General features: G+C 35.2%; 1 protein-coding gene across 18 annotated transcripts in view; it reads left to right on the top strand.

The window, feature by feature from the left end:
* The window catches only part of SSBP2 (single stranded DNA binding protein 2), a 345880-nt gene that overhangs the window by 79974 nt on the left and 251148 nt on the right, over positions 1–14758 (top strand). For 8 of the 18 annotated variants that reach the window (XM_077139285.1, XM_077139269.1, XM_077139271.1 and 5 more), the window contains 2 exons: positions 11649–11710; positions 14201–14273. The exons of 1 other annotated variant lie outside the window; for it this stretch is intronic. In XM_077139285.1, the coding sequence (XP_076995400.1) occupies positions 11667–11710; positions 14201–14273 (117 nt within the window). In that variant the 5' untranslated portion in view covers positions 11649–11666. Of the gene's footprint in view, positions 1–11648; positions 11711–12282; positions 12385–14200; positions 14274–14758 lie in introns of those variants that run through there. 9 more of the 18 variants (XM_077139275.1, XM_077139265.1, XM_077139266.1 and 6 more) reach the window with 3 other exon arrangements.

A 14758-nucleotide genomic window follows, 5' to 3' on the forward strand; every position in this document is an offset into this window, starting at 1 on the left:
TCAGGCATCTGTTTCTCTAAAAGTGATGTTGGGTGAAGAGTATTTGAAAAAAATGGATGTTTTAAGTATGTTTTAAACAAAGGCTAGATAGTAGTATTATTGTATGGTTCCATAGATACAGTTTTGACCCTTTAAATCTAGTTTCTAATTTCACTGTCAATGATGAGGAAATTTAAAAAGACAGTATTAGAAACAGATTTATAATTTTTCACACTTCCTTAACACCAGGTTGTGAACTTTGTTGAAGTTCTGATCAGGCTGATCTAGTTTCACTGTTAATAACTTCTTCAGCAGCCTCTCAATGCCTCCAAATGCCCCTGCCACTCTAGCTCTCTCTGATTCAGTGAACTATCGGCATTTTATCATCTGGGAATTACAGTGAAATTATACAGTGACTCAGGAATATAGATCTCTTTTCTAGATCTAATTTGTTTCTAAAAGACCCTTAGGTTAATGTATTCAGTTCTAGATTCTATATAGCTGAGATTTTTCTGATTATTGACATTGCGATGTTGTAGTAAAGATGGGGAATGTATTTTACATGTAGAATTTTGGAAGTACAGTAATCATTTGTGCTAAATGGCAACAGCTGGAATAACTGGGCTTTCTAAAACACCCGTCCTTACCCCCACCTTATTTTTTGTCTTTATTCCCTGACCTTGCTATATTTTCTATAAAACAGGGGAAAGTGTGTGGTGTGTGCTGGTGGTGGTGTGGTTGTTAATATCTTTTTAGGACTCGTTTTATTAAAAATAGCAACAAATGAAACAAAATCTACCTACTAAAATTAAATAAACCAATTTGTTTCTTTAAAAGATAAAAAGAAATACAATATAATGATTCAGCAGAGATACTCGTTTGTTAAATCCTATCTTCTCTGTTATGGTTCTACCTTCTCTTTTGATCTTTCTCCCAATCTTAAGGGATATTTGGGCTACGCCCATTCTAACTTTTTCATTTTGTTTAGGGCTGTTGATAATATAGGATAAGGGGATGAAACTAGTTGATGTTCTAGAAAGGCTTGTCCCTCTGGACCTAGGAACCCATCTGGAGGCTGTAGGTTTCTGGAAAGTAATCATAGTGCATAGAACCTTTATAGAATCTCAGATGGGGCCCTTGGCGTTCTTTAGGGTTAGCAGGAATGGTTTTGATTGGGGTTTGGCAAACCATGGTAAATAGCAATATCTCACTGAAGTTTGCAGAAGAGTAGTCTCCAGAATAGCCTCTCAACTCTATTTAAACTCTCTCAGCCACTGATACCTTATTTTGTTGCACTTCTTTCCCCCTTTTGGTCTGGAAGTCATTATCAATCCCAGGTTCCAGGGCCAGGCTTATCCCTGGGAGCCCTCTCCACGTTGCCAGGGAGACCTTCATCCCTGGATGTCACGTCCCACGTAGTAGTGAGGATAATGATTTCACTTGCAGAATTGGGCTTTTGGAGAGAGAGGGGCCACATTTGAGAAACAACCAAGGTCCTCTGGAAGTAACTTAGGTATATCTACAGGTAGACTTTGCTTTTCTGCTACATAAATAAGCTTCATGAAAGCAAGCCTCCAAATCACGGGCTTGGCCTATTGATTTGGGTATCCCTAATGTTTGACACAGTATCATGGGTTTCCCTGGTGGTAAAACCTAACAGTTTCATATTTTTCCTTCTATCCCTCAATTCTTTTAAATTATCTGCTCAACATACTCTGGGATGTATCTAGGCATTACATTAAGCTAAACAGAATTATAAGCTTTTCTTCCCATTCTGGGATCCCTGTGTCTGGATTGTTTAAATGATGTATTTAGACAAGTTGAGTTAGATTATATGCTACAGAAAATTTAGGTTTTTTACGAAATAGAAAATAGCTCTCTTACTTTGGTCTCATAGAGTAGGTGAAGTTCTTCTGATTTACCTTAGTCCTGACCTGATCAGCTTTATTCTTATCTTTAATTGAAGGCTTATCTCTTTTTCAATGTCTTTAATAGCTGTTGTATGTGGCAATGTTGACTTTTAGACCTGCAGAACTCCTACTCTGAGTTATAGATGTCACACAGGTACCCGAAGTTCCAGGGAAATACCAGGTTAGAGAGAGGCTAAATCTTAAGGATACTCTGGGGATGCTATCCTATAATAGATATCTAATGGGAGACCTTGAACTTCTCTCTTGATTGCCTTGAATGGAAGAAATCAAGGGAGTCACGAGTGCCTTATACCTGGCCTATTTGTTCAGTACCTTCTGTTTTAGGTACTAGAGCTATAGATATAAACAAGACAGATAAAATTGTTATTTGAGTAGGAGGAGGTATGCTTATGTTCTTGTGGGAGGAGGAAGTCAATAAATAATTGAGTGAGAATTTTAGTAAGTTTCATGAACAAAAATGAAGCAAAGTTAGAATAATAGACAGTGATGGCAGGCCAGGGTGGGGGTGGGATGGGATAGTTTAGAAAGAGTGGTAGGGAAGTCCTTTCTGAGAAAGTGATTTTTTTTTTTTTAGCAGAAAATGAATAATGTGAAGCCGTGTGAGGATCTAGGGAAGAGGACTCTACACAGAGGGTATAGAAAGTGTAAAGACCTTGAGCCAGCCCCTTAATTGCATTAACAGTGGCAAGAAGTAAGAACTTGTCAACCCTACAGGCTAGGGAGGTAGAAGCAGTAATACTCCTAAAGAAAGAAATGGAAAAGATTTTTTAAAATAGAAGTGACCGATATTCTAATATAATGAAGTTCTACAATATTGTTTAAAAATCACTGCTCATCACTTTCTATGGTGTGTTGACCTTTTTGGAAGAAAATAAATGTTATATAAACCAAGTATACAAAATTGCAGTAGCCAGATCTCATTTATGAATTACCCATTTACTTAGAAGTTTTTTTAAATTTGAACTTTTTAGATTCAGAGGCCAACTTTTTTCAGGTCTTTTGCATCTCTTATTAATGAGGTTTGCCAAATCTTGCACGAAGTTTTATCTTGAATAAAATTATCATTAGCATAGACTTGTTAAACATAAATGACTAACATCCTATTATTGATTAAAATATGAATTTGAGGGATTTGAAGTTGTACTGACAAATGATAAAGTTAGGTTACAGGAGCTGAAGAATAGGTCTCGCAGGAGCCAGGGTATGTCCAATGGACTGCAATTTGTCCAGACCTGTTGAAGGCATTCTCTGAGGATGATGTATAAGTTTAACTAAGGAAGATATGTAATGGTTAAAGAGAAATGGAGAGATGAGAAAAATGTTCTAAGTTTGTGCAGAGATAACAGACCTGAGATAATAGGGTGAATTCTTAAAAATGGTTATGGTGTAGAGTTGGAGAGTGTTAAAAGATGGTTTAGTAGAGATAGGGAGTAGGCTAGATTATGCAGGACGTCATGTATATCATGAATGCATGTATTTATGACTATATTTTAGGAATATTGAGAAGTCATTGAGGGATTTTAAGTACAGGAATGAAACAAGATTTCTGGAAAGTCACAATGGAAGTGTAATACAGAATGAATTACAGTGAGATCACAAAGCAGATGGCTAGAAGGCTGTCCCTATAGCCCTGAATGAAAAAAAAAACAACTGCATGGTGGTGACTTGGATTAAAATATAGTAGTAAGGAGAGGATAGAAAGGAGAGGAAGGATTGTAAAGAAAAACCTTGCAGGTAGGACTGCTGATCACATGGGGAGAAAGTATGGCTAAGGTTGGAGTCAAGGAACTTCCAAGGTTTTTAATTTGAACAGCTGGCTAAATAGTGTTGTCATTGACTGAGACATGGCCACTGAAAGAGTAGCAGTTGGTGAAAAAGATGATGAGTTGATTGTGAACATGCTGAATTTGAGATGTCACTGTAAGGCACTGTGTAGGTAGTTGGACACACAGGCTTTAAGCTTAGAAAAGAAATTCAGCAGGGTTTTTTGCTTAAAACCAACATTGTGGCCTGTGGAATAGACTAATTTGTTCCTTAGAAGGAAATTTGACTTTTGGTTGGAGGTATAGTTTATGGAATATTGGCATGTAGATAGCAATTGAAAATCACTGGTATGGAAGAGTTACTTGAGATAATGTGTAGTGTAACTGAACAGTGTAATATAAAGAGAAACAGGACCTAGGGAATGCCAGTGTTTAAAGGAGAGGAAGAATATGGCCAGGGAGGGAGGAGGAAAACCAGGAAGACTACACAGGCTGCTATTTTTGTAGGTCAAAAATGATCAAATACCAGATTTTTCATAGGGTTCAAATTCAAGACAAGGTTTTCCTTCTGACCAGCTGTTTTTCTTTCTTGCTAGAATCTTAGCTTCATCCATGAAGCATCAACCTATTCAACTCAGAGTCTCACTTTTTATATAAGCTTGTCTTTTTCTCAATTTAGTTCACAGAGTCATATGAACATGAGCTTTGAAATCAGGCAAAGCTGGACTTTAAATCTTGTCTCCATCTTTTACCGGTTAAGTGAATTTGGACAAGGAACTTCAACTTTCTGGAGCCACAGTTCTCTCATCCATAAAATGTGGAATACATACCTTTGTAATAAAATTGCTATGAAGTGATGACCACAGTATTACTTAAAGTTTTCAGATTCCTTAACCTTCTCATTTTTCCTTCATTTTTAGCCCCCATATTTCCTCCCCATAATTAAAATTCCCTTTCCTTAGATCCTCTTTGGTAGTTTTTGATGTGTTTGAAACAATTATTAGATGACTGAATAAAAATAATTGCAGTAAGGGAAACTGGCACTTCCAGTGATTTTTTTGTTTTGTTTTGTTTTTTCTTTCCCTTCCCTCCCCCTTCTGTTCTCTTCCTTTTCCCTTCCCTCCCCTGCCTTCTTCTCCCCCTTGTGTCTGGAGCTCCCTTTGCTGCCTCTCTTCCAAGTGAGATTCTGTTTTGTTTTTATTTTTAAATGTAATCTAACAGGTTTCTATTTGAAAGAGTTTAGGTGAAATAATTTTCATGGGATTGGGAATCTTCCTAATTTACTTCATAAGAAGTCCTCCTTCTTGCACATACACACATGCCCGTACGTTTCCATGGAATCAGCATGGTGTTACAACATGAAGCTACGGTCTTAATGCTGTCTCTCCTTCAACTTTGTGTTCAGGACTTCGTATACTCAGGCCTTCATGTAATAATTGGGTCATCATTGAAAAAAATCACGAATTAACCAAAGGAATTTAATTTTAAAATTCTAAATGGGGAGCTATTAATTTGAAGACTCTGTATTTGAAAAGTAGCTTCAGTTCATTAGAGTTCACTTCCATAGAGAAAAACTAACACATTGTACAGTACTTATTTTTACAAGTGATAATATCAGTCAAGTTAGCAGATGTATGTTGTTTTACTTGCTTTATCTAAAAGTTACTGAATTCAAAGAAGAAATTACTTCGTTTCATAGAACTATTAATAACCAACAAGGTCAATGAAAGAGCAGAAATTAAGTTATTCTTAACCTGCCAGCTTGGGCCAGGTGTATATATTTTGATCTGAGGGGCTGTGATCTGATTACTCCTTTGAATTGAGATATTGAGGCCCTTTTTATAACAAAAATGTATTATTTGTGGAGGTTAGTCTATTATGTGTCATTATCCATTGATGCTTTGGCTGATTGGCTGTCTAGTCCCCTACGATGGGAATAAGATAGAATCTAATTAAAATTTGATTTGGGGGAGAAAGGAAAATACATGAGTTTAGATGAAATGTTATTCAAAAAGATTTCTAGCCAACTGATGGCCATTAATTAGACATGGGTCTCAAGCAATATAGAGTCTAATAAGGGAGAATGACAAAATTAGAAAGTATTTATAATGCAGATTGACCAGTTTTGCATGAAGAGTAAGCAGAGTTGGAGTACATGGTAGAGTCAAGGAAGACTTCTTGGAAAAGGTGACAACTGGACCAAGTCTCCTGGAAGTTAGAAGTGATTGCCACAGGATGCCTTATTGGCAAGTCTGAAGAGACCCAGAGGCAGGAGTCCTTTAGAAGCTGCTGATAGTTCAGTAAAAATCAGGGACAGAGAGAGTATGAGGATGTGGTGGTGACAGGGGCCTGATTTTGTAGGGCCTTGTGATCTTAGCTGAGGACTTCGTTCATGATTCTGAGGCCGAAAGAGAATCTTCACAGTTTCCGTGAGGAAGTGACTCAATCAGATTTGACCTGAGGGAGACACCCCTTGCAAGAGAGAACCAGTATTTTCCTTGTGTTTTAACATTTAAAGCATTTTCTATATCTTCTTTAAATTCATTCTCACAGCCCTATGAAGATGATATACCTGGTAAATATTATTTTCTCTCATTTTAAACTGAAATTTGGCACATTGTTCATTGGCACACAGTAAGTGCTTATATCAGGACTTGAGTCTAGCTCTTTTCTTTTTTTCAGTCTGTGCTCATTTCACTGCAAAAACCATTTACTACTTAAGAATTGAAGTACAACTTGATTGGGCAGTCTTGAAGCTTGTTGAATGTATCCATCTATTTCATTCCAGTGACTCTCTCTCTCTATATATATATGGCAAATGGTTTTTGCTCTTTAAGGTAGAAACTTGGTTTAGGTTTTACATAAAATGCTTCTGAATATTTTCCAAAAATAGGCTTTATACAGTACATTATAGTAGTTTAATTTGAAGATTTCAGTTAGGAACTGTTATTTTTTTGAGGCTGTTATCCTACTTTGTCTTTCTTTCACTTTTTCACATATATAACTCTCTTAGTATAAAAACTTTTTTCAGCCTTGGGGAGAGATCATTAATTGACCAAAGAATTTTAAAAATCCAAATGAGGATCCATTAATTTGAAGCCTCTATTTTTACTAAATTCTGTTTTTCTTTTTCCTTGCTAAGCATAAGAAGATGGCAAAATGCTCACAAAGTAATTTATTATCACTGAAGTTTTGGATGGTGTGTGTTTTCCCATATTAAATGGCTAATATCTATCGCTTTTCAGTTTCAGCACTACATCCTTTTGGAATATTAAAAGAACAGCTTGCAGTAGACAGGTTCTTCAATAGGCAGTAAATAGACCTAAATGAAAAGTAGATGCAGAATATTATGGTCAGGTTAACAGACATGGCTGTTTATTGGTGTTGGACTTTTCTTTGTGTAGGTATTTGCGTAATGTTATTTATGCATGGTTCTTATCTCTGGATGATTCACAGGAAAACTGTGAGGATATTAAATCTTAATCCATAAGTGACAAACATTCTAGTAAGTGTTCCTGAAAAGTTTTGCAAATATTAAATTATATGTTGTTATATTTAGTACAAATAATTTAAAGGAAACTCTTGATAATCATATTCACAAGGTTAAAAAATCCTTTCTATGATGTGAACAATCGTGTCCACTTTAACTGTTCTTTAAATTCAGGTTTTTTAAAAAGCTATTTTTTTATTAGCTTCATCTTCTGAAATAAGGATTTGTTTTATATACATGTGTTATACACACATACATGCATATATACATATTGATGTACATATATATGTATACAGAAAGAAAGAGAGGAATTACCTCTGAGTTACAAACAGTATTCACCTTTCATTTATGTGAGGCTTGGTAAACCTGTTTTCAAATTAGCAATAATGTCTTAGAAACATCCATTTTTGTATCATATCCATAGTTCCTAGTTCCTTATTTTTTTACCTTTTCATTCAGAGGAAGAAATTTTGTTCTCAAATTAGATAGCTAGATGTCAGAAAATATTGAGTGAAGTAAGGCCTTTACCTCTTTCCAGACTGTGAAGTCTCTTCATTTATGTGGATATTTGAGTATTTGTTGTAATTAAAATTCTTCAGTGACAGTCTCAGTTGTAGATGGCTAATTAGTTAAATAGTCAGTCTATCCTCTTAATGTTAGATGATGCCTATTTGCAAACATGTAATAGATTTTATTTGTGTGAATGGTAAAAAATTAAAGTTTCTTTTTTTCTGTTAGAATTTATAATTTTAATAATGTAAATGTGAAATAATTTTATTTGATGGTGTAGTTATTAAGCACAGAGACATCACTTGAACATTTGTTAAATGATTGTCTGTAAATTTTGAATTAAATTTTTAAAAGCTAATTAACCAATGCAAATTATTTTACAGGAAACCTAGCCATTTTCCTTTTTTGTGGGTGGAATCACATATTTTTTGGTTAAAAATCCTTATGCATAAAGCTTTTCTACATTTAGGATAATTTCTTTAGGCTTGGTTCCCAGTAACAGAATTACTAGGTAAACCTATTGCCAAATTAGTTTGAAAAGGACTTGGGTATTATTTCATTATGCATTATGAATTTAAGTGAGAATTTACATCCTATTCTTACTTTAATATATATTTCCTTTTTTTTTAAAACAGTAGTTTCACATTTTCCGCGTACTTTTAAATTAATTGTGATATGTATTGTCTCTTCCCACTTATCCATAAGGGTTTAGGAATTGTCTTTTAAGACTGATTATTTCTAGATTAAAAATTAAAAATATCTAAATGCTCCATTCCCCAAAGAAAAAACACAATTAAGTCAGACAACAAACTGGGGAAATGTTTCCAGAATATAGATTAGAGGTTTAATAATTTTATGTAGCCGAACACCTTGTACTTTATGTAGTATGAGATGTAAAGCTGCCAGTAGGATTGTTAGAGTACCATGCTATAACAAGAGTTGCCCTCAAACCTTCTGAGGGGGTGATGGGGTTTTTGCCCCTTCTCCAAGTAGGCCATAGTGGTTTTTTTGCTTTGCTTAGCTTTTCTGCCCCCATCTGTGTTAGCTAGACTTTACCTGTCACTTCTTATTGATGTGTCTACCAGTAAAAGTAACCCACATTTCCTTCTACTGTAGTTCTATACACATTATACCTATATATTTGGATCCTTTTCATTTTGACAATGGTTTATGGACCTTCATATCATTAAACATTTTTCAAAAATATGTTTTCCCATCACAGGCATATACCACAGTCTAGTTATTCCTCTTACATCAGATACGTAGTCTGCCAGTTTTTCACTGCTAGAATTTTGCCACAAATTCATTATGAATTAATTTTTGAGTTTGATTAATTCCTTGGAGTAGTAATTTAGAATAAAAATTACTGGTTAAGATATTAAAAGTTTTTTTTTTCTATTTGCTTGTTTGTTTTTAAGTAGGTAATATCAGCATGATGAAAATAATCAAATGGAAGAAGAATATATGCAGTAAAAAGAAGTCTCTCTTTTATCCCAGGATCCTTTCTCTAGGCAAAGAGTCCTGCAATAAAAGATGTTGCTTGAGCACATATGATTCCAGGGGAGCGGGGAGGGGAGTATGGCAAGTGCAACTTATTCCTGTGCCTGAATATGCATAAAATATCTCTGGAAAAAATATATATGTTTGGACAGATGGGAGCACACGATGTGTGCTGTTCTGTATCCTGCCCTTTTCACTTTTTCACTTACCTTTCACCTTGCTGTATTATATTATTGAAAAATTATACTAATGTACACTTCATATTTTATGCTTGTAGGCATTGATGCTTTAATATTTCTAGAGTCCCTGTCTAGAAGTTTGAACATTTTCCTTACATTTGCTTACTAGCAAACTTTTCATTTCCAGCCTGACTCATTATTTAATAAGGTCTTTGTATTCTGGAGGATCATTTTATATAAGCTCTTTATATGTAAATTAAGCATAGTAGTCTTTTGTCATCCTACAGATTACATGTTCTATTTTCTCAATAATATTACTTTTTAATCTGATTTGATTTTCACTCAGGTTTGTCATTTTTATGTATCATTCATTCTCTTCTAATTTTACACTTATTTTAAATAACAAAATGACTTCTGTTAGAATCTGTATAAACAAAAAAACTAGAATCCCCTCTTCACTGTTTTCTTTTTTTAATAGCTTAGGAGGTTAAAGTGTAGACCTTCTCACATCCAAATGATTAGAAATTTTGAATTCATGAAGCCTGGTTGAACATTTTACTGTATCAGAATGGACATTGATGGAATCAAATTGTGGAATTTTGTCATTGTTGATAGATTCTTCTGTTCTGTCTCCTATGGCATTTGTGAGTGAATGTGTGTTTAATTGAGGGATAATGAATTAAGCAGTACATCGTGAGTAGGTGATAAGTAATTACTGTTTTGAGGGCAGCCCCAGTGGGCTCAGGTTTTGGCTTTTATCTGTGTTCTTCTCATTTTAGCCTCTACTTTTTGCTCTCTTTAAAGTTTAAAAGACTGTAGTTACAAGGGAGTAAAGAAGGCATAGAGCTATATCAGATGTATTTTGTATTTCTGGTTTTGGCTTCCTCTCTAGAATTATTGGCTAGGATTTAAATAGCTTAGTTATTGATATCCAGTTGAAAATTATAGTGAAATGAAGATAAATATACATGATCCATGAATCATTGATACACTTTTTCATAATTCAACGTGAAAAAATAAAAAAGGTTAGGCCTACTTTTTTGCAACCTAACACTCACTCTTTAATTGTCAATTTTTTTTCTATGTATTTTGGTTACGTTATAAGTTACTAGTTAAATAGCCACTCTAATTTAGCAGAAATAGTTAAATTGAGAGTATGCATCATTTAAATATTTGTATATTCAATATTTATCTTAAAATTTCCACTGTACAACAGAAATTGAGTCAAAATAAAAAGTTATTTTCTTATGTTTAGGAATCTCATAAGGCGTATGGGATTATGCTGTGATTTACCTGGCAGGATAGACACTTGTTATGTCTAGGTACAGGGGCAAAAAGTGTCACTCCATATATTGCCCACATCCTTGGAATCATTTGCCTTCAGACAGTATCTTTTACTGCAGTTTTTGTTTTTCCCTTAGAACTTCCTGGAGATTCTTATTTCTGGTGGCCCCCTTGTCTTTATTGCTGAGAGATAATGGAAAATATGCAATATCCAAATCTGAAGCTAGAGCAAGTAGCTCCTGCTATGGCTGTGGCTCCCGAGAGGCAGGAAAGGAATAGAAAGAAATGGCCAATGTGGGAGAGATTGTGGGGTACATTGTACAGCTCGGTGTTCTGTATTACTGGGTGTGAGAGAATTAGCCAGAATCGTAATTGGTACCATTTACTATGCTCTTGCATCCTTTCCACAATACCACAAGGCCACTTATTCTTCCCATTTTATAAATGAGGAAAGTGAGGCTCATCAGAAATTGTGTTTAATTCAAGGTGAACACAGCTACTGAAAACAGATGGAGAAGATGAATTTAACTTTGCATGTGGCCAATTTAAGGTGTAGATAGGAACATTTTGTTGGAAACTTAAAACAGTAATTTGTTTAAGCAGCTTGGAGTGTGGAGGAGAGGATAGGGCTAAAATGATAGTTTTGGAAAATCCATGTGCAGAGGCGATAGGAAATTTTCTGGTCATGTATCGTGGAGTCCTCATGGCAGGGGAATGCATTAGGAGGATGCATATGCACTGCTCCCTGTCAGTCCTTTTGGAACACAGGTCCTGACTGCATACCATTAATTTGGTTCAGGAGAGAATGTGTGTGACATTACATGTTTTCTCAGCCCTGTCCCACTTCAACATCTCTGTTGGTGCTCATGGGCTACTGCAGCAGATATTCTGAGTGTACGAGGACTGGCACACTCCTTTGGAATATGCTTCAGAATCTCTCCAGTTATGCCGTTGAAAATCCTTTTCCCCTGTTGATTCCAAGTCTGTTCTAATTCATGTTTTTTTTTTTTAGAATCACTGTTCTAGACCTATGGAGAGAGAGTGGGGATTGGTTTTAACTCTACTCATAAAGAGGTATATTTTGGCTACTTAATTGGGAAAATAGAAAAAAAATAGTCTTAAATCTTTCTTAAAGAGATTTAAGAAAACAAAGAAGCAATTTAACTTGAAGCAATGGAGTTGATTGCAAGAACACAGTAACGGCTCTCTCTGGCCTTGACTACTCTGCTATCTATTCTCTTCTCCACCCTTCACTCTCTGCTTCTCGCTGGCAACTTCCCCAAGCTGGGTGGAACATCCTTATTGTTCAGCATTTGTTTTAGGCTTGAACCTCTGTCTGGCCTGCACCATTGTTTTGGTGTTTGGCCTGGGGTTTACGAGGCACAAGGAATTTCCTGAGGCTACATCTATTCTAAGTTAGGCAGAAAGGCATAGCAGCAGTGTCACTTGCAGGTGATTCTGAGGCTTAAAGTCTTTCCAGGAACAAGTTATCAAATATTCTCCTTTTTCAATGTAAAAAGTGATCATCATGGTCAGCAAAAGGTGTGATAGGGTTGAGAAAGGTTAGTGGAGGGACAGGGTGTATGAAGTAAGTGTTTTTGAGAAGGTGTTATGAGAATTACCTGTAGGTTTCTGTTTGTTTTTAGAAACTACAGGGACTTTCCAATTTCCCTCCTCTATCATGATGTAGACGAGCCACACTTCCAACAATGAGACAGTCACCGAAAGGAGTACATCTTATCCCTCAGGTGTGTTAGATAAAAGAAGAGTTGAGAAATTAGTTTCCTAGCTGCTATCACAGATGCCATAAAATAGGTTGGCTTAAAAAAACATTTTCTGCCTCATGGTTTTGAGGCTAGAAATTCAAAATCAAGGGCTCAGCAAGGCAGTGCTTTTTCCCCAAAGAATGTGTCTGGCTGAGGTTATCCTTGGCTTTTCTGTCACACGGCAGTGCACATGGTGACGTCTTCCTTCTCCTCTTTGTTCCCTTGATCTTCAGCTTCTGGTTGTTGCCAGTGGCTTCTCTCCACATCCGATTTCCTTTGCTTATAAGGACTTCAGCCACACTGGGTCGAGGCCCATCCTTATTCTGTTTGGGTGCCCCTTAACTGGTAACATCTTCACAGGCCCTGTTTCCAGATGGGTTCACGGCCACAGAAGCAGGGCTTGGGATCTGAACTTGCCTTTTTTGGCAGGGGTGGGGGCTGTGCATACTTCAATCCCCCAACAAGGAGTGATCTAGAGTATGTGATTCATCTTGAAGAGCCTAGAATTGTTTCTAAATTGTATGAGTATGCCATCAGCAATGCTGCTCACCTGTTACTTCAGCACATAGCTAGTCTCTCTCAAGGTTTTTAGTACATGCAGAATAATTGTCATTTTTAAGTTTTTGGCAGTTTGGGTTGGAGATAAAGAATTAAATGAACAGAGCAACTGATTTTGTACAGACTTCTTTGTTCTGAGAGAAACTAATGTATTTTCATGAAAATGGAGAAAATACTCATTTTTGCAATGCCATCAATCTTTATCAAAAATTCTCTTGGCAAGAGAAGTGGTACAGCTATACAGAATTGTGGTTATTGTTACATTGTATTGTTTACTGTAAACCTGGTTCAATATTGGTAAATATACTGTAGCAGAAACTGAACTGTTGTGAGCTATCTGGGCACCGGTCCAAGATATCATTAAAAATACTGCCTCAGACTAATTTGGGTTTATGAATAATATTTTGTTAACAGCTCAATTGAAATTGAGCCACATGGTGTCGCTTAAAAACTGTGAATCTACAAGATAATGAGAGTAGTATAAGTTCATACCACACACTTAATATTCAATATTTGAATGACAAACATATGTAAATTGTGTTAACCTTTAAACTCTAAGCACCAAATGTTTACTATTATGATGTCTTTAAAGTTACTCTGTGTTGTGGTTCCTGTGAATATGAATCCTTATAAGCTAAATACTATTGTTTTAACAATCAAAATCTAGAGAATAAGGAGAGGTTGCTAAAAAATATTAAAATGGACTTTTAATACCTCTACTAATCACTTTCTCTTGACATGGATGTACAAACAGCTAAGGCTTACATGATCATTTAAGCAAAAAGATTGGAGGACATAAATTTGTTAGAAAGAGCCAATAAAATAATCCATTTATATTCCTAATGAAAGATAATTATACCTTAAAATAGGATATGAGGATTATTAGTGTTTAATTATAAATTATTAACTATATTAGGTAGAACAAAGGGATTGAGGTTATGATAAGAGAGATGATTCAAGACAAAGTCCATATTTGGATATTTATTGTCAAGAAAAGATGTTTGTTCTTTTCTTAGTGTGCTACTTTAATTAGTTTAAGATTTTTTTTGAACATATATATATAAACTCCAATTTCTGCATGAATATATATATGTAGACTCCCATTGAAGGGTATGGGAAGGATTGAATTTGTGTCAGTTTTATGGTATAAAGTATTTTTGTTAGAGAAAGGTACATGTATTATTTAAAGAATGAATTTTAAATATTTCTTTTCTCAGTAAATGTTTTATTCATTTTCCAGGTTAGCACTCTACGTATATGAATATCTGCTCCATGTAGGAGCTCAGAAATCTGCCCAAACATTTTTATCAGAGGTATGTTTTATGTATTTTCTGTATTTTTTATGAAAGTAAATAAAAAATATACTGAAACAGTTATTTGAATTTTTGATATTTGTATATTATACAGTGATTTCTCAGTTATAAATATATTGTTTTATATAAGCTGTTTTAAAATTTTTATTTTAGTAACAGATATACAGCTTAAACTTCCCCCTTTAACCACGTATATACATATATAATTAAGTGGTGTTAATTACATTCACAATGTTGTGTACTATCACTGTCATCTATTAGCACAACTTTTCCATCACCCCCAACAGAAATTTTGTATAGTTAAACTTTAACTCCCCCATCTACACTTTCCTGGTAACCTGTGTTCTAGTTTCTGACTCTGTGAATTTGCTCATTCTAATTGTTTTATATCAGTGAGAGCATATGGTATTTATCCTTTTGTGTCTGACTTATTTCATTCAGCATGAGGTCTTCAAGGTTCATCTATGTTGAACAGTAGAACTTTG

This window comes from Tamandua tetradactyla, chromosome 21 (assembly GCF_023851605.1).
Source record: "Tamandua tetradactyla isolate mTamTet1 chromosome 21, mTamTet1.pri, whole genome shotgun sequence".
Taxonomy (NCBI): domain Eukaryota; kingdom Metazoa; phylum Chordata; class Mammalia; order Pilosa; family Myrmecophagidae; genus Tamandua; species Tamandua tetradactyla.